The sequence below is a fragment of the Centruroides vittatus genome, unplaced genomic scaffold, assembly GCF_030686945.1.
Source record: "Centruroides vittatus isolate TY-2023 unplaced genomic scaffold, ASM3068694v2 contig_461, whole genome shotgun sequence".
In the NCBI taxonomy this organism is placed as follows: domain Eukaryota; kingdom Metazoa; phylum Arthropoda; class Arachnida; order Scorpiones; family Buthidae; genus Centruroides; species Centruroides vittatus.
In genome coordinates, this window is record NW_027122257.1 from 1,052,452 (window position 1) to 1,071,227 (window position 18,776).

Below are 18,776 nucleotides of genomic sequence, written 5' to 3' on the forward strand. Positions count from 1 at the left end.
TATATATATAAAGGGAAGCCGCCTTTAAACTTGTTCGTTCTCCTTATTTCTTTCTTTTTGCTGTCTACAGAATTGCTCACTCGATAGACAATTGTGTACTTTGTCTCGTCTGGTTAAACAACCTGTCTCTAACGGACAAGTAATTACCACTAAGGCAACAAGTAACACTTCTATATCTGAGTTTCATCTACTCGAACTTACAACAGGAATTTTATCCTTTAAAGCTACGTTCTCGCTCTAAAAACTTAAAATTTTCCTTGTAAATATTGTAAAATATATAAATTATTCCTATTACCACGTAAATTGAATTTAAAATAGTAAAATTTCGCATCATTTTACTGCAAAATTGGCATTTAACTGAATACAGAGAACAAGTTTTCGTATATTTACACCATAAATATGTACATTAAATGCTTTATAATTCGAAATAATATTAAATTTGTGGGTAACTTCTTAATCAAATCTCATTTTCAGATCGAAATTTAGTATCTGTGCCAGTTTCCAACCTTTTATCGACGTATAAGAGCTTGGCATTATGAAAGAATTTGCTGGGAGTTCGGGGGTCTACCGGTTGAGTAATCATCTGAGAACTTCGATAATTTTATATACTTAACTTTATTCATAAATTAATTACGTTACATTTCAATTAACGCTCGTGTTCAAAATATACATATGTTTCTTTTATTTACAGTTTTTCATTGATTAAACAGTAATTTCAGAATTATTTATTTATTTATTTATATTTTAGAGCTTCCACGACGGTTTATTCTCTTTCCAAAGTGGATTATGGAGTGATTCGGTTTCTGTTTCGAATACTTGAGGAACGAATTCATTTTTAGGAACGTCAAAACAGGTGAAAGATCTCTCCTCTTCTCTAAAACGTTGCCATTTCTCCTCCAATTCCTCGCTAAACTTTTCAAAATTTCGTAAATTCTTTCAGTACTTTGATAACTTAACACAGTTGCAGTCAGTAAATTCTGCCACGTTTTTATTATTTTGGCAGCAATTGGCCGGCTTCTGGTCGAAAATTTTGCTCCTGTTTCGTGACCATTGTACCACGTGACTAATCCGACCCTTATCTTCGTTTTCTTTGGTAGTTAACGCAGGCGTGGTTATAGCTGAAACAATTTAATTTTTTGTTTAAAGTTAATAATCGAAAGTACGATTTAAAAATCAAATTTTGTGTGTAGACCTCGTTGGGGATTGAAGAGGAAGTTAAAGCTTCACTCAAGTCTCGTTCTCACTTATTAGTGACTTCCGTTTGGGTGACCTTTAACTTTACAGGTGACAAAGAGACTTCACCCCCGCGGAATAGTCACGTGCTTTGTCACTCTTAGCTACTTCAGTATATTGCATATGCCTAACCGTCCGTTATAGACAGGTTTTATTCTATAATTATATGGCTAACTGGTTAAAGGCTAGAATTTCACGAGTTTACCTCAATTTATCAGTTAGTATGTCTATATATGTTACTAATTATAAGAAATACGTGTTGATATATCATTTCCTAACCTTCGACGGAGCTTGGAATTATTTGAGTAAGCTTTTGGGGGTCGCGGCTGACCGGTTGATAAGATGTTATTCTATTGTTAAGACTGAGTTTAATCGATTAAATTCCATCCTTAGTTACGTCATAGAGCGTTATTTTTGAGTTTTTAATCGTAAATTCTGATCTAATTCTAATTTTACAAACGATACCTACCGAATAAACTGCAAAAGATGCAGATGAGGATCCACGTGCTCATATTTATCACCACAAGTTCTGCGGGAAAAGCGAAAAGAAGGAAAATGTTTAATATTAATTAATTTAAAATATTTATAAAATATTGCCTTTTCAACGTAGAAAAAATAAAAATTAATAATTTTAAAACCAAAATTTTTGAATTTGAAAAGAAACGAAGTTGATCGATGCACAATTATCTCCAGAATAAAAAGAAAAGTTGCATTAAATTCTTGCTTAAAGCAACAACTAATTTAGTATTGCATGCAACAGCCGAGACGTTCAAATAAATAAATTAAAAAATGAAAATCGAAATAAAAATAGAAGAAATTCTAGTGAGAGAAGCTCAAGAACTTACCAATCACCTTGTTATAATTCCAGTTGTGTTGTCGCCGATAAGAGGTTATTTAAATGTTCAGGAAATGTCAATCTAGCTAACGATTGGTCAATAAGCACAGCTGTGCATACGTTGTCATATGATCCACGAATGAAGATGCAAACAGAAATATCGCTTTACTTACTTTTTCAAAAAAGACCCCTCCTTTTTGCAAATTATAAACAGTTCATACTCGATAATTTTCCTTCAAAGTTTTATTCGTTTTTATCTTCATTTTTATGTCTTGCAGAAGATTTTTATCTCGGAAAATTCGAGTTGCAGATATTTTCTACAACTCGAATTTTCATTACAATGCAACTCGATAATTACACCGATAAATTCTAATTTAATTTCTTAATTAATTTATTTTTTAAGAGATTTTCCTAAGGTTGAGGGTGTGAAGTTATATTATAGCCTATATATCTCAATTTGTGGAATATTTTTACGCCATCTCCGTTTGCCACCTCTGCACATGCCATTCTTTTTACAGTATGTTATTCCGTGGTATATATTTTAAACTAAGTTTGTGTGATTTTTAGGTTAAACTCTCAGAAAATTTTACTAAAAACTAAGTTCTATATTCACTACTTTATTATCATTATCATCTATTACCCTCCAGCAATTTCCGCTCCACGTTATCTACCTTCTCTAAATTACCCATTTTTCTTATCTATTTAGAATTTCTTTACGTATTTTAAGTATTAGATTAACGTAGTTTACATAGATAATCGCGTTTTTAAGGTATATTTTAGGACAACGATCTTAATTGCCTTAAAATTTATTCTGTACGGCCTCTAACAGGTGCTGAAGGCGATAAAACACTTTAAGTGCACTTTGACACTGACTACTTTGAATTTCTACTCACTTTACAGAAAATCTTCGCATTTAGCGGCTCTTTTTTTATTTTTGGCTAATTTGTTGACGTTTAGAAATCTCCAAATGCCACTCGATCTTCAAGGCATCCAGAGGAAATTCTTTTTCTTTTAACAGACCCCCCAAAAAAACAACACCCTCACTCCAGTTTCACTGGCTAATTACCTACCCCACAACACTAGAAAGTTTACGTTGCAGGGTTTTAGAATAAAGTAAATTTTGCATATTTTGACTTTACGTTAAACGTAATTACACAAGTTGTTACGTTAATGAGATCCGAGTTAATTTCTAATGAATGCCAAGCGCCTTAGGTAACGTTTAGTAGGTAATTACTGATATAATTGTATTTAGACGTTTCGTCTTAGTTTTGATCGGTAATTGCAGTTTATCACTCCTTACACGTAATTGCTTTATTATAATTTCATTGAGTCGGTTGACGACATCGTTCTTTTGAACAGATAACCTTTATGTACTTTACCGTTTTCTTGATTTTACCGAGAAGAATGTAAAATTAAAAGAAGTTTAGTACTTTAAATCCGAAAGTTCATAAAAATCCAAGGCTGTAATAATACAAAATTTCTAAAATCCCCTTTAAAATTCTGTAAATTTCTTTAAAATGACAAAGAGGAGCCTGGTTTAATCAGAATAATTCCCAAATATTCTGTAAATTACCCTCAAAATCGCTAAAAATTCCACAATCGAAATCTATAGAATTATTTTTTTAAAACAAACAAAGTTAGAGTATTTTTTTATTACGAAAATATAAAAAAAATTAATTAAAACAAAAAAACATCTCTAGTAGGATGTGTGATCACATGAACTGTTATAACCATATCTTTGTGGCATCTATAAATTGAGATTATCAAGGGTTTTCTACTGCTTATAATGTATTATTCCCTCATTTTGTTGAGAAATATATAATGATTTTAATTAAAAGTTTAAACTTTGATGTATTACACTCAATTCTGGTTATGTTTATATTTATGATTCTACTACGTATCATAACGTACATTTTTAATTAACGTTTGCATATGTTAAAATATTTTACACTATTGCTGCAACTGATGTAAGTTTACTTATAATAATTTAAATGTTTCTACTATCAGAAAAACATCGTTATTCTTGCAATGGATATATTTACAACAATGCAAATATTCCTACTGCCAGACAGGCTGCCCTTCCAGCAATGCAATTGTTATTGCCATTTGCGCTGGCAGGTTTTCAATCAATGCGAGTTGCTAGTAAAAATTATAACACTGCATTGAAATTAATAACGTTCGTTCCCCAGCGAAATGATTATTTGCTATTCATATTTACCAATAGAATTTAAATTAAATTCAAATTTTTCTTTTCACAAATATGTTAATATTTAAAATTTTGGCAACTTAACAGCAATTTTTGTAGCTTTGCAATCTTACAGAACTCTCACAATTGGTGTTATTCCTATAAAAACACGAAAAAGTGGGAGTTTTATCATCAAAGGATGTTCATTATATAAGACAACAAAAGCTTGTAAAGAAACAATAGCCGTTGGACAGTCGATTTTGACAGCGTGTCACATTATTCTGACGTTATTGTTTCATCAATAAAGAAATAATATATATATATATATATATATATTTAACCCCACCAGGTATGTCTGTCTGCATGAGAAACATAAAAGTATATGTTTATCTAAATATAAATAGACAAGAGACTAAATATCGAAAGATTTTTATTGTAATAAAGGTAAAAATAGTTTATTTTATTATTATTTTGTTTTTTTTTTTTTTTTTGTATGATCATAGTTGAAAGTACAATCGGAGGTAATTTTCAAAACGATACTCTTGATATATTTTCCAGATATTGCAGATTTTTTATGCCATTCTTGATTGTCTCGAAAGACAGTCAATTCACAAAAATATCACCTCACAAATCACCTCACATAATCACAAACAAATCACGTGACAAGTTCCAATCACTCGTTGAAAAGCGAATTTTGCGTCATACATGTAACATTTTTGTTTTTACTTCTTGCTTAATTTAATCGGCAACAAAATATATTACACATTTAACAAGCAATTTAAAAAACTTACACGCACAATTTCTTTTTTTTAAAATATAAAATATACAATTTCTTAAAATTTTATAAAAGCATATATATGTATATATATATATATAAATATATTTATTTATATATTATTAAATAAAAAATGAAAATAGCATTTAATAAATAGTAATAAATTAATAATTTCTTCGTTATAAATTAAGGCAATATTTGAAGAAAAACAAAATTCTTTTTAGTGGACTGGAATAGGTTCCGTTGTTTCTTGTAAATTGGCAAAGAGAAGAAATCAGCAATCAGATTTTTGAGCTTGATTGGTCTTCGTGTTGAAAGGTTAAAGACGCTTTGCATATCGGCCTTTGTATACAAATCTTTAATCAAATTCTTAATTAAGGTTTCCTGATGTGCCCGCCCGGGCCTGTTTCGGTGTTTACTTTCCCAGCTTGTATGTAACAGAGGGAAAGAATGCCCCCTAAGATTTTTACATTTTGGAATCGGAGGACTTGGAAACGTCCAGAAATGCAAAAGAAAATGTTGGGGGTGTTCCCGTATGTATGGATGTTAGCGTGTTGCTGGCACCCACTTTGAAACTTAATAACTCCTGTGTCTTTTGTCGAAAATTTCTGAAATTTTGCAGGGATGTTTTTGTATTACGGACATTAACACTATTAAATTTTGTTGGTTGAAGGTCGAGGGAGTGGGGAGATAGACGAGGTCGTGTGTTATATCTCGAGATAGATCGGATTTTACCCATTAGCATTTACAATTTTTTTTTTTTTTTATAAAACTTGTCTAAACCCCGAAAATTAAGTTTTGTGCTATTTTATAATAAGAATTTTTAGTAAAATTCGTAACAGATGGAGCTACACACAATTTTAACTTTTTCTGGGAAATTACACAACTCGCTGCCACATTTTTAATGCCAGGAAAGAGGAAAGAATCCTTACTTTGTAGGGTGTCATCTATAAATAATCCTAACTGCAGGACTTGAGTAATTTATGTCTAGTTTAATCTCGAAATCTACGGTAATCGGGGGATCAAGGAGAATTTTACATTAGCATTCAAGATCAGCTTTTCAGTGATAACTTTATCACTTTAACCTTGAACTATCTTCCCATTTATAACAAAAGCAGATATGCAAATCAGCCAGTCTGGATGGTTTAAGTGGCATGGATGAGTACAGATTCTGTAGGATATGAATACTTCATTATATGTAAACATTAAAGATATGAAATGCATCACATGTATGGGCGGGCATCCTTCGAATTGGCCCAAATATTAAATATGATATTTACATCATTGTGAATGAGTTAAGTCAGAAGAATATTTCCACCATACGGATTACAAAAATCAATTTTTGTAGCAATCCGAAAAGTTCGAAGTTTAAAAATTAAAATTATCCTCTAACTCTCTACGCCTTCCATAGGTTTTAAAATGCTGAATCTTAAACGAAACCCTCCCATAAAATGGTAAAGACGAAATAAGTAAACTTAACGTACCGTAAGGCCGTCGCCATCTTGATAACGGACACGTTTCGTAAATCTTAAATCGAGTTAATTAATTAAAAAATTATACCGGAGTTAATATTTGCTAATGCGAGTTTATATACATATATATTTGGGATAAATATTAAAATTATGATAGATACAACGATATTCTATTGCGGGTATTTTGAAATCATCTGGTGTATTGCTTTAGTGATCCCTGAGTGCGCTTCAGTCGGCGAAGACGTTGCAAAGTACAGCGAAGAGCGTGCATGCGGCATAAACACCGAGAGCAATCCACCACATCACTTGCTCGTGCAACTTTTGTTCGAAATTCTTCAAAACCAACAATCCTATAGTCAAACCTGCCAAGGCACCTGTCAGATGCGCCACATACGACACGGGAGCTCCGTGATAGTCCAAGGAATAACGATTGTAAATTGCAAAGCCAACGTCTGCACTGGCTAAGAGGGAAGAAAAATGTACAAATTCTGATCACGTGCCATTCGAATATTCAAAGATAAAAAAATTTTCGTACTTACCCACTAGAAAAATTCCAATTAACCTCACTATTCCGAGTTCCATCTGATTGTAATTCTGTAAAAGAAATCGGTTGGTTTGCGATTCAGAAGGGAGGTTTTGACGAATCTATATGCAAATTATGCTGAAATAAGTACAAAAGAAACTAACCAACACTACATTAGCTAGGTGAGCGGCGAGAAGGGCATACACTCCCCCGGAAGCGCCAACCAAGTAAACTTTTCTATCAAAGACTGAAGTACCTAATGAACCTGAAAACGAGATTTCATTAAGTACGAAGTACATATTTCATTAATAAAACGTTTTTTCCTAGTTTAAATATTATTAAAAATAAACATATATTCAACTAAATGGCAACGTTTGCTAATTATACTTACTAGCGACATCTGGTAATCGTTATACAAACTAATATTAAAATGGGTATTTTTCAGAATTTGTATGTCATTAGTTATATTATTTAATTATAAATGTAAAAAAATTTACCCGCTAAAACACCAGCCATGTAGACTGTACCTATACGAAGCGATCCGTGGACCATTTCTAATGGGATTCCTACTAAAATCTGGACCAATAAATTGAATACTAAATGAATCCATCTGAAAATACGAGAATTTTCGCAATTATTTACTCGATCAACACAAAAAATTGTAAGTACAGTATATAAATACACACAAGAAACTAAGAACCAAGCTGACGAAGTTGATTACAAACAGAAAAAAAACCCACCACCTCAACTAGGTTAATACTTAAATATTAATGAATATCAATTTGTATGACGTACGAGGGAGAATTTGAGTGAAAAAAATTTTAAAAAAATCAGTAACATAATCAGAAGTTTTCGTTCATTGGTTGATTTTTTTGTAAATGAAACCAATTACAAGCTTTCGTTTAAAATTTTAAACGAAGCGTCCTGATTGGTTCGTCATTAATGCAGTTTATAACATATAATTTGCTTATTCAATGAAAAATTTTGATGAAACGGATATTTAGAAATGTCCCTTGACGTGAATACAATTTTGAATTTTATTCTATAATTTCGAAAGCTAACGTTCTGGCTTAAGTATCTGAAGATACGTAAAGCGTGACTGAGCGAGAACGACCGTACGATAATTTAGTTTTATTATACAAATTATGTACAAAAGAAATGGTCCTATAACTCAGAAAACATGCTTGAAATTTGGCATTCGCTTTATAAAAGTGATACAAAATAATCATTTTTTCACGAATTTTAAAAAAAAAAAAAAAAAAAAAAATGAAGAGGGAAAATTAGAACCGTACATTAGAGAATTACAGATATATTGTAGTTTATATGTTCTGTTGCATTAGATTTAATAGTGACCCTTATACAATAATATACTAAAATTCTAGATTGTCTTATCATCTCAAACTTTTTTCCAGGATCATCGTTGAAACGACCGGTTTATAATATTGCAGCCTACGACTCTAAGGTACCCAAGATCGAATCAGGATGGGTCGAAAACATTATAAATTTTGGGGGCCCGTTTCTCACCAGCTGGCCGCCACATTGTAGGCCTAGTCGAACTCATAATGGACTTGCTAAAAAAGCCCTCTTAATGCCCACAGGGAGGAATGAGTTTAGAAAAGCCCATCGCGGGTTGGGAAGGTCCACAATTGAGCGGTCTGGGTTTTTAATTCTATGTCTTATGGACACTCTTTATCAAGCCCATTAAGGATTCGGCCAGACCCACAATGGGACGGAGTGCAGGACGTATTCGGGACAAACCACCCATGAAAAAATTTTCGGGATTGCTCACTTGGATTCGATCCCGTGTCTCTATATACTCTATATTAGTATATGTTTTATTCTGTATGGAAATTTATTGTAAATAGTATGTATAGGTCTAGATTCTTGTCTGTGTGTATATATAATTAATTTGCAGGTAAAAAATACACAAATATGCTTACCCTGCATGTAACACCACATAAAAAATAAAACGCCAAAATTGCGATCTTTTGTCAGGACGATAGATGAACATGCTGTCGATAGGTACTGGTCCTTTACTTGTAATGCTTCCCACCGTCACCGTATAATAAATAAAAACACTTAACTACAAAAAATAAAATAATATAAATAAATAATTATACATAAATTATATAAAATATGTAAACATAAAATGCCGAATTAAATTTTTAAAATATAGACATTCTTCGAATCTCCAATGGTTCGAAATTAAATCTGTGAAGTAACTGGCACGTTTCGCTCATTCGCCGGCTATTTTAAGAGCGACCAATTAGAAGCTTTGGTTTAAAATTTTAAACGAAACGTCTTGATTGGTTTTTTATTATTATTGACGCCATTCCATTTTCAGAAAGAATCTTTAAACTAGAAAATAGAGGCAATCTGGAAAACTCTAAAAATAAATTGAAATGGTAATTTTTATCATTTTCTATCTATAAATATTTTATTTCCAATTTCTTCCTGAATTTTAGTTTTTTTCATTGGATAAATTTAGTTTTGGATTAAATTTATCACACACAAAAAAAAACTAAATAAATAAATTCGAATGGAAGAGTTTAACTATTTCCGTTAGTTCTTTAAATCTATATTCGAAGAAGGAAAAAGACGGACATAAAGAAGCTTTTTTAACCCGGATAATCGGATAATTCTTCCATTTTAACTTTAGATTGGAACCGTAAAAAGTTCCTGGTCTCTAGAGATGAAAGTTTTGCCAACTTTCTTTTGTTTTTTAAATACAAATAAATCAAATTTTGTTGCTCTGTTTTACAGTTTGCACCCCTTAAAAATGCTAAAGAATAATTTCAGAAAATATTTACATGCAAACATCTTATCTAATAGCATTTTCTTACTCATTAATCTTTGGTTTACTGCGACAGTTCGAACGTTATTGCTCGTAAACTCGCTTATTTTTATGCTTAGCGAGAAGATAAAATTATACAGGATAACACCTTTTTATCAGTTTGCAGATGAGTTTTCGTCTCTTTTCTAAGAATTTCCAGTGTGCTGGGACACTACAACGTTTCTGCATTAAAACTGAGTGGCTATTTTTGTTAACAGACACATCGTAGATCCTAAATTTTGTCACAAGAAGGGTTCGAATCCATTACTACTTTTACAGATGTTATATAACAGAAGAAAAGTATGGCGATCGTAATAAAATGACCCCCAAGATTTTTACATTTTTGGACTCGAGAGAACTTGAAGCACCAAGGAATTCAAGAAAATATAAAAAATTCAGGGATTTTTTTCTGGGTGTATGGATATTAATGTATGTATGTGGGGGCTCGATTTTGTTCACCCGTTTTGAAGCATAATAACCCCTGTACCTTTCTTCGAAAATTTCTGAAATTTTGGAGGGAGGTTCGTGTATTTGGGTTATTGATGCTGTTAAATTTTGGTGGTTAAAGGTCGAGTGGGTGGGGAGATAGAGGGGGTGTCATGTGTCGCATCTCGAGTGGGATCGGACTTAATGAAGATTTTATTCGTTATTAGGATTTACAATCTTTTATTAAACTCGTCTCTACCCTCAAAATTAAGCTTTTTGTCATTTTATAATAATAATTATTAATAGTATAAAAAGTTTTAATAAAGTCTCGTAACAGATAGCGTCACACACAATTTTAACTTTATCGCCGGGAAAGTTATGCAACTCGTTAGTAGATTTTTTAAAATAAGTTATTTAATATTCTAACCTAAGATCGCTTTAAGAATAAAAGATGTGGTTCCGATCATGTATAGAATGAAACATTCTTTAGGTCCGAGGAGTTCGAACCTTCGATTTTCGAATATTCTAACTGAATAATAAATAATAGTTTCAGGTTTAGATCACACACGGGTTCGTGTTTTCAGGCATTTTGATACAGGAAGGAGCCAAATATTGAAGGATAGGTTCAGTTTAAAAGGAGGTAAAGTGAAGGATACACTTCGGATCCACACAGAAATGAATGTATTTTACATCACGGTTCACGTAGTAGGATTTATTATGTGTTCATTTAAAAATACCCTTATTTTTTTAATTAAATCATTTGTGGGTTGCTTAATTCACAGGCATGAATGGCGTGTATAGTGGGAAAACATGAAGTTTAGAGGCTTTTAAACGAAATAATTCGCAAAATCGCATTAATACTACTAAACTAAGTATCGCGAGTCACGAAATGAATTGAATTTAATTAAATGCAGGAAACATTTACCTCCATTAAAGTGACAATGATGATAAAGAAAGGAGGAGGACAGCATTTGTAATTATCTGCATAGTATTTACGATCTCTCTCGTCTGGAAGGAATTCTTGCGCTATTATGTGAACCATTCGATGGAACAGACCTGGTTCTGACGTCAATAGACGAAAATCGTGTTCGCTCCATACCTCGCGATCTTTGTGATGGACAGCTATTTTAAAACTCCTCGTCCTCTTCCCACTCATCTGAAATTAAACGAATAACTTTTAAGTACTTTCTTTGCACTGGTTGTTATACCCCAAAGTTCGCTAACCTGTGTAAATTTACGTGCATAAGACGATCTCACACGTGATACACAAGTGTTAAAGTTTCTAATTTATATATAGACCGAGATAAGATCTCGATCTCTACGACTTTTATGACTATGGATACATTATTAATATGCTGGGTGTTTCCGTAAATGCCAATTTCAGAAAATTTTCCGAAATAAAATAAATTTGAAATGTAGAGCAGACTTCTTCGTAATGAAGCAATTCGTGACAAAAAACTGTGGTCAAACCGAACAGTTTATACTCCCCCCCATAAAAGCGCACGTGTATACACTACAAATTACAATAGTTAGGAACTTTTGACAGGTACGTAAACAAACAAAACGATAAACAGAGCCACATGGTGGCCAAACAAAAATGCAAATAAGGGGCTCACATGGTCATGTTCAAGCAAAAGTGATCAATTTCGCTATCTTTTGCTTTGTTGCGTGGCTTCACGCGCTTTTCTTCTGTTATTTCATTGTTGAATATAAAGGAGCGAAAACACAATCGATGAAAATTTTGTATTATGACAGAAAATGACGCGTGAAATATTCATTCCGGAAATGACATCACCATCTCGTCGCCTTTCCTCGTTTAAACGAGATCGTTACGGGGCATTTTTAGTATATAATCGTCTCCTATTTTACGTGTACGCTACGGATTCTTACGCATTATAATTGAACTTTTTAAATAAAAATTGCCACTTTGAAACAATGGAACGGTTTACTTACGCTTTATTTCTCTGTCCGTCACACTCTACATTTAAACAAACATTCGTTGCTGCGAAATATTCTTTCTACTTGCGACGTTGTATGTAGACAAAACCAATCATCTAATATTTTTGTTACGCTTCAAAATATAATTCATGCATTCGAATAGGCAATTATGCGACCAGCCGTGACGCGACACCATGATTGTGTACGCGACGAGACGTCTCGTCGCATATAATTTCCTCATAAATAAAAAATATTTATTTAAAACAATAATTTATATTCATGAATTAAACAATTCGCGTATATGCTAGATGTGGGGTCTGAAAAAAAAAATTATTATTACTACTTTTACAGGAACGGCGCGTCGGCGCACGAGTATACACGAAATTGTTGAAATTTCGAAGAATTCTTCATTATATCTTCCTACAATGAATGATTATCATCAGCTTTTGACTGCCGTTTATATAATATAATATTATTTTTGAAAGTTAAACTGTTTCTCCTTTGTGTTGGCCGTTTAGAACAAAATGATAGCTGTTTAAAGCGTACGAGCCGAAGCGACGCGACGCGACGCGACGTCGCGTCGCGTCGCGTCGCTTCGGCTCGCACACTTATATTTTCTACTTTTATATGATAAAGGCAGAAATATTTCGATTAATAAAACTATAAAACAATGATAAATATATTAATATAATAACGAAATATAATAAACAACTGTTAGAATATACGACGCGAGGTCGCATCGCTTACAGACACATTCGCTCTGTTAGAACAGTGCGTACTCATCGATTTGACGTCACTCTATATTTTTAAATGTAAGCGCAAAACGACGTCAGGTTGACGTAACAGCACGTATTATTGTGACGAAACGAACGTGATAACAATAGGATACTTACTACCGAAATGAAGTCTTCGAAGGAGATGGAAGAAGTTTTTTGTTCGGCAGCTTTAATGGCCAAGATTTCCCTCTTCCTGGGTTCTATAGCCTCCTGAAATTCCGTACTTTCTAAAGCTTCCAGAAAGTCGTCCCAGGGGATCTCGCCAAACCCTTCCGGATCAAACTAAAAAGAAACAAGTAATACAGCAGCTGGTGTTAAGCGAAACAAATCGAATTAGTATCAAATCTACGGGCTTAAATAATAAAAAATAAGGACGACCAACCTTATCAAAAAGCTGCTTCCACTTCTGAAAAACCAAGAGAGGAAAATTAATAGCGAGTTCAGAGAATTTTACAAACTACACAATTTGATATCTCTTCTGGAAGATGGAACATATCCAATTTGTCGAGTGCAGATCGACCAATGGGAATAACTCTTACAATCAAATTTGAGCTATAGAAGTAAATAACAGTTTACCGGTTCCTTGGGGGATTGAAGAGATACCAATCGATTGAAAAATAAGGCAAAAAAAAAAAAAAATCTAATCAAATACAGCAGCCACTCGCGCAACTTCGAAAATTCAAGTTTTCTTACCTCGCTGGGAGGTGAAGAGGAGGAAAAAAAACAAAGAAAAAGGTGAAAAATTGTGTAGTTTAGAAATAAAAATAGCGAGAGGCAGTAGGAAGGAAAGTAATAAAATATTCATACGTCATTTAGTAAGGTATGGTGAGCTTCTAACTCCACTTCTTCTAAGTCTCCAGATTCAAACATGGCCACTGGCCATCTCATCATTTCTCGAAGCATAACGTCAGCTTTTATTCGTTTTGCTTTTTAATGGCATTTTTGTATCGAGTTTCGAATCTGTAAAGACATAAAAAAAAGGAGAAAAATTATTAGAAATGCCCTGGGGATAGCATTAATTAATTTCCAAACGGAATACAAGTACAAGTCGTTATCTCTACAGCATCTCGGCAGCACTTCAGAAAAATGAACGATTAAATTTACACACCTCTCCTTCCCCCGCTTTCATCTTAGAATATTTTACTTCGACTTCATTAAATCTGCAGAGGTGCTTCGGCGATCAATATTAAAATCCGATCACAACCGAAGAAATGTGGATCTGTAGAGATTTACTTCGTGTATTATTCCAGTTTGCAATGACAAAACGGGATTATTTGGGGTGGAAGAGTCGTTACAACAATACTCGACTCTCCTCCAGCCATTTGAATATTAATGAATTTCGCAATTAGTTTACTGAGAAAGTGTATTAAAATCCAATACATGGTGTAATCGCTCAATTTGGACTTGTAGCATTTGAGTGGCCTAAAAATATCCGCTAAGTAATAAAATTTATAAATAGCTACAATAAAATCTATCGTTTTTATAATAGATGAGATGACTTTCACCTTCGTCACTGGACACTAACCCCACAATAGGTGAACGTGCAAGTTCTTGATAAAGTTATTATTATGGTGTAGAAATAATGAAAAGGTGTAAAAAGTCGTCATTGGTCAATGATAAAATGATGTAATTCCACACTTCGAAAAACTGTGTAATCAGTTTGTGAAATCTGATTAAGGAACACTTGAGAGAAATTGGCTACTGGTCAGTTTATAAGATCTAATTATAGAAAAGCCTCTACGAAATTGCTACTGGTCAGTTTATAGGCTCCAGTTATATAAGACCTTACAAGAGTGGCTACTGATAAGTTTATAGGCTCCAGTTATGTAAGACTTTACAAGAGTGACTACTGATCAGTTTATAGGCTCCAGTTATATAAGACCTTACAAGAGTGGCTACTGATAAGTTTATAGGCTCCAGTTCTATAAGATCATACAAGAGTGACTACTGATCAGTTTATAGGCTCCAATTATGTAAGACCTTACAAGAGTGGCTACTGATAAGTTTATAGGCTCCAGTTCTATAAGACCATACAAGAGTGGCTACTGATCAGTTTATAGGCTCCAATTATGTAAGACGTTACAAAAAAAGCTGCTGATTAAAATCATATAGTGTGTAAAAAATACAGCAGTAAAAAGTGAACGAACAAGATACGAATGGCCAATTGTAAAGATGGGCCATCAAAATCTTTATACAAAAATGGCCACCGGGCAAGGACAAAATTGCGAGTCGTTAAAAGAGCCATAAAAAGTTCCTCGTTAATGTAAAATGCGACCTTCTAAATTTAAAAAAAAAAGAAAAGAAAAATTATTCAAATTAAAAATGCCAAATAAAAAATCTTTACTCTGAACACTTTAACTAAAGATTCGATCCTTTAACGTCGAACTGCGAGAATTTACATGGACGTAACGTATAAAAAATGATTAAAAAATAGTCTTTGAAGTGAATAAAAATACGGATTTAACTTTCTAATCTGGAAATTAATTAATCTAATAAATAAATATTAACTTTGAGAAGTGTAAAGTTGATTTTTCCACTTAATATCCATCAACCTAATTTGGCAGATGTGTTGAATATTTGTTTACATTACGGTAATTTAATAGCGTTAAAAGAAGATATAAATTATTACTCATCCTCGATTGTTATAAATATTTATACGAATATTTCTTTTTATTGTAGTAAGAAACCTTATACTGTTTATACGCAGAAAATTACCACCCGTGTATAAGTATTTAAATGTTATATTTTCAACCCGATCATCAAAAAGTGGGGATAATTTATGACCATTTATTTTTAGATAAATGATGCAAATTCGCTTACTTATTATGCAATTTACTTACAACTTAATAAATATTTTATACAGCCAGACACACAAACGGTACGTGATAAAAGGCAAAATTTGAACCGTGTATATCTCCTATAAAGAGTTTTATATAGTTATAAAATTAGATAAGTGTATTCGGTCAATGATGATGATGATAAGTGGAGTGCATTATCATCAGGGGTTGTAGTGAACATCTGTCAGAAAACGAAAGTGCGTTGGGCTTGTTTATTTTGCATTTAACTTCGAACAAATTTTATAAATATTTATTTAATATATAAATATCGACACAATAAGTGTTTAGGGTGTTAAAAGGTGACGTTTTTAGGTGTTACCTTCGAACTTTAACGCTTGTTCGTGTGTATACTCTAATGCTTTCTTCAATTTTTCACGAGTTTTAAATTACATGAGAGTGGTGATGATATTTTTATTCCAAAAAAAGATGAGGAAATGATGATTATGATGATCATTTGATACATATTGTATGATAAAATCCTTCGAAACATCTGTCAAACTACAACTGTATCCGGTCTATTAAACAATCTCTAGATTAAAACGCATTTCTCACAGATTTCTATGCCTAAAATGACTTTAAATTTCGTAAATTATTCATGTCTTCTACCCTCGAGTCTCCGACTGTATCGAAGAATTTAATTATGTAACCCTCACGATAAGATTCGTAACAATCGTAGTATTATGCATGCATTGTTACGTCAGCATAGATACTAAGCTGACATAACAATACATATTATTACGTCATCGAAGATAGAAAAATTAATATAATACGGATTAAACTGACGTAATAATGTATATAACAGTGCAGTGTTAGCGCACGTATAGTTACATACAATTGTTAAGTCAGCATGGATGCAAGTGTTGGGCCGACGGTGCGTGAAACATAAGAGGCGTGACTATCTACAGGAAAGTAAACCGGCTTTTGTCTATCGAGTTCATTCATTCTAGCAATTTGTACACTTTGTATCCACCTGTGCCTCCTTCCACTTCCCCCTCTCGATACTCAATAATTAATATGCTGGACTTAACTCACCTTCAGCGAGGCATGTCTCGATCCAATGCACTGTAAGTTCTAGGTTTTCTCGTGTAATTTCCTGTGCCAAATTAACGTACATACGACGAGGACCCTTCCGACGCTTACGTCACACTTACGTACAGCTGTACGAACGGGATCGACGTTTAAAACCCCCAAAAATTATGCTCCGAGGTTGGCGAGAAGCCGGTTTCTCAATACTCCATTGTGTACGTTCTGAGGCCGAGTCCACGGCGTGCCGGAGGGGAGGATAGAAAGTCCATTAGCGCGCGCGGGGGAAAGGAAGTCGGATGGGTCTGAAAAGCAGGACGATGCCATCTCGTTACATTGCCGCATCGTTAATTATAATTAATTACCGAGCTGATTGCCAAAATGTGTTATACATAATTATAATTTATAAGTTTTAACAGCTTTTAAATTTGTTTAAAATTATATATCTGTGTTATATTTAATTTTTATTCCTTTTTTTCGGTTGTTTAAACGTTACGAGTGAGAGTTTGCGCGTTAATTTAGCCGAAAATGTTAATTTTTCAGTTAAAAAAACTCAGGGAACGACTCAAATATGACTTTTTTAAATTCAAAATTCGAGAAATGTGTTTTAAAAAATGAAATTTCGCCTCTATCTAGCTGAGAAATTAACTTTTCGACTTCACAACACTCGAGATATTGTCGGAAAATTAATGTTTTAAATCTCTTTCGGGAGAAAATCTCCAGAAATTCTTTCTGAAAAGAATTTTTTCTTATTTTTTTAATGAAAAAAAGTATGAAAAACGACATTAAAAATGGCTATTTAATGCCACGTTCTACCGTGAAGCTTTCACAATTTATTTTCCTCCCGCTTTCTTATTTTCTTTTCTATTTATTTATTTTCGACATTTTTCCACATCCCTGACTTTTTCTCTTTCTTTTATGTTTTTAATGCAGTGTCATACGCATCACTATTTCTCTCCCTTTTTTTTATGCTCTTCCTCTCTAGAAATAGCAAGCCGCGTGCAATAATTCGAGCGAAAAAACAAAATAATTAATATCTTTAGAATAAATTATTAGAAAGATTAAAAAACTGTGAGTAATTAATTTACATTTACGCAATTTTATTGCATAAATTAATAAACGAGGTATTGTTTGATTGTGTTAATTGTAAATAGCAACAAACGGTGGAGCGACGCGACGCGACGTGATGCCAACGCGCGTCGTAGCGTGCCTTACTACTATATTTATTTATTTATTTATTTAAGCGTCGTTTAAATATTCTTTATTTTAATTTTAATGTCTAAAAGTAACGAAAATGTGCCTTTTAATAAACTAAAAAATATTTATCTGTGGCTTCTTTTATATAATTAATAGCTCGTAAAAAGTGTATTCGCGTCGCTCGACGCGTGCACCTTACGTAAATTTAAATTAAGTGGCAAGAAATTTTTTGAAACATCTCTTATAATACAGATGCAGATTTTTAAACATTTTTACATTAAGAAGATTTTGATTTACATTTATTATTATTATTACTTCGACAAGGTACGCGACGCGACGTAGCGACGCGGCGCGTGTATGTCGGAACGGTAGCCATTTTGTTGTAAAATATATAATGGTCGTAAAAATAGCGTTATTACATCTGTAACACGCGTAGACAACGAATCATTGCTCAAATAGTAAGGTAAAATATTGATAAATCGATAAAATCCATATCGACATCTCGACTGAAGTGTTTTCGATATGACTGTCAGCTGTCTGATCAAAATCGATCGGTTTTGATCATGTATTGTGAGCCCGGATGAACCCATAACCGATTCGGGAAAAGGCTTCTTAGTGTCCTCTGGGCTGAAAGAGGAAAATATGAAAAACTAAAACCAACGAAACAAGACCATACCGAGGGGCAGGGGAGGGCAGCTGCCCTCTCTAGAAGAAAAATTAAAG

At 33.1% G+C, this 18,776-nt stretch overlaps 1 protein-coding gene and 2 long non-coding RNA genes across 3 annotated transcripts; 1 reads left to right on the plus strand and 2 right to left on the minus strand.

Annotated features, from left to right (window-relative positions):
* Positions 1-755: 755 nt before the first annotated feature.
* LOC136977596 (uncharacterized) lies at positions 756-2,097 on the minus strand. The gene is made up of 3 exons (XR_010881112.1): positions 2,079-2,097; positions 1,703-1,762; positions 756-1,118 (listed from the first exon to the last, which is right to left on the minus strand). It is a non-coding gene; the product is annotated as an uncharacterized lncRNA (long non-coding RNA).
* Positions 2,098-4,670: 2,573 nt separating this feature from the next.
* LOC136977595 (rhomboid-related protein 2-like) lies at positions 4,671-17,075 on the minus strand. The gene is made up of 10 exons (XM_067273124.1): positions 16,866-17,075; positions 13,804-13,956; positions 13,379-13,402; positions 13,114-13,278; positions 11,208-11,438; positions 8,964-9,106; positions 7,521-7,633; positions 7,188-7,288; positions 7,040-7,094; positions 4,671-6,961 (listed from the first exon to the last, which is right to left on the minus strand). Exons 2-10 carry the CDS (start codon positions 13,897-13,899, stop codon positions 6,729-6,731), a joined length of 1,161 nt encoding a protein of 386 aa, XP_067129225.1. The 5' UTR covers positions 13,900-13,956; positions 16,866-17,075; the 3' UTR covers positions 4,671-6,728.
* LOC136977597 (uncharacterized) lies at positions 9,234-11,255 on the plus strand. Its single transcript, XR_010881113.1, has 3 exons — positions 9,234-9,428; positions 10,830-10,987; positions 11,065-11,255. It is a non-coding gene; the product is annotated as an uncharacterized lncRNA (long non-coding RNA).
* Positions 17,076-18,776: the final 1,701 nt, after the last annotated feature.

Coding starts and splice junctions, on each gene's coding strand:
- LOC136977595 (XM_067273124.1), bottom strand. CDS start 13,899: ATGCTTCGAGAAATGATGAGATGGCCAGTGGCCATGTTTGAATCTGGA. Junction 13,403..13,803: donor ACCATACCTTACTAAATGAC/GTATGAATATTT, acceptor TTGGTTTTTCAG/AAGTGGAAGCAGCTTTTTGA. Junction 9,107..11,207: donor TCATTGTCACTTTAATGGAG/GTAAATGTTTCC, acceptor TATTTTTTGTAG/TTAAGTGTTTTTATTTATTA.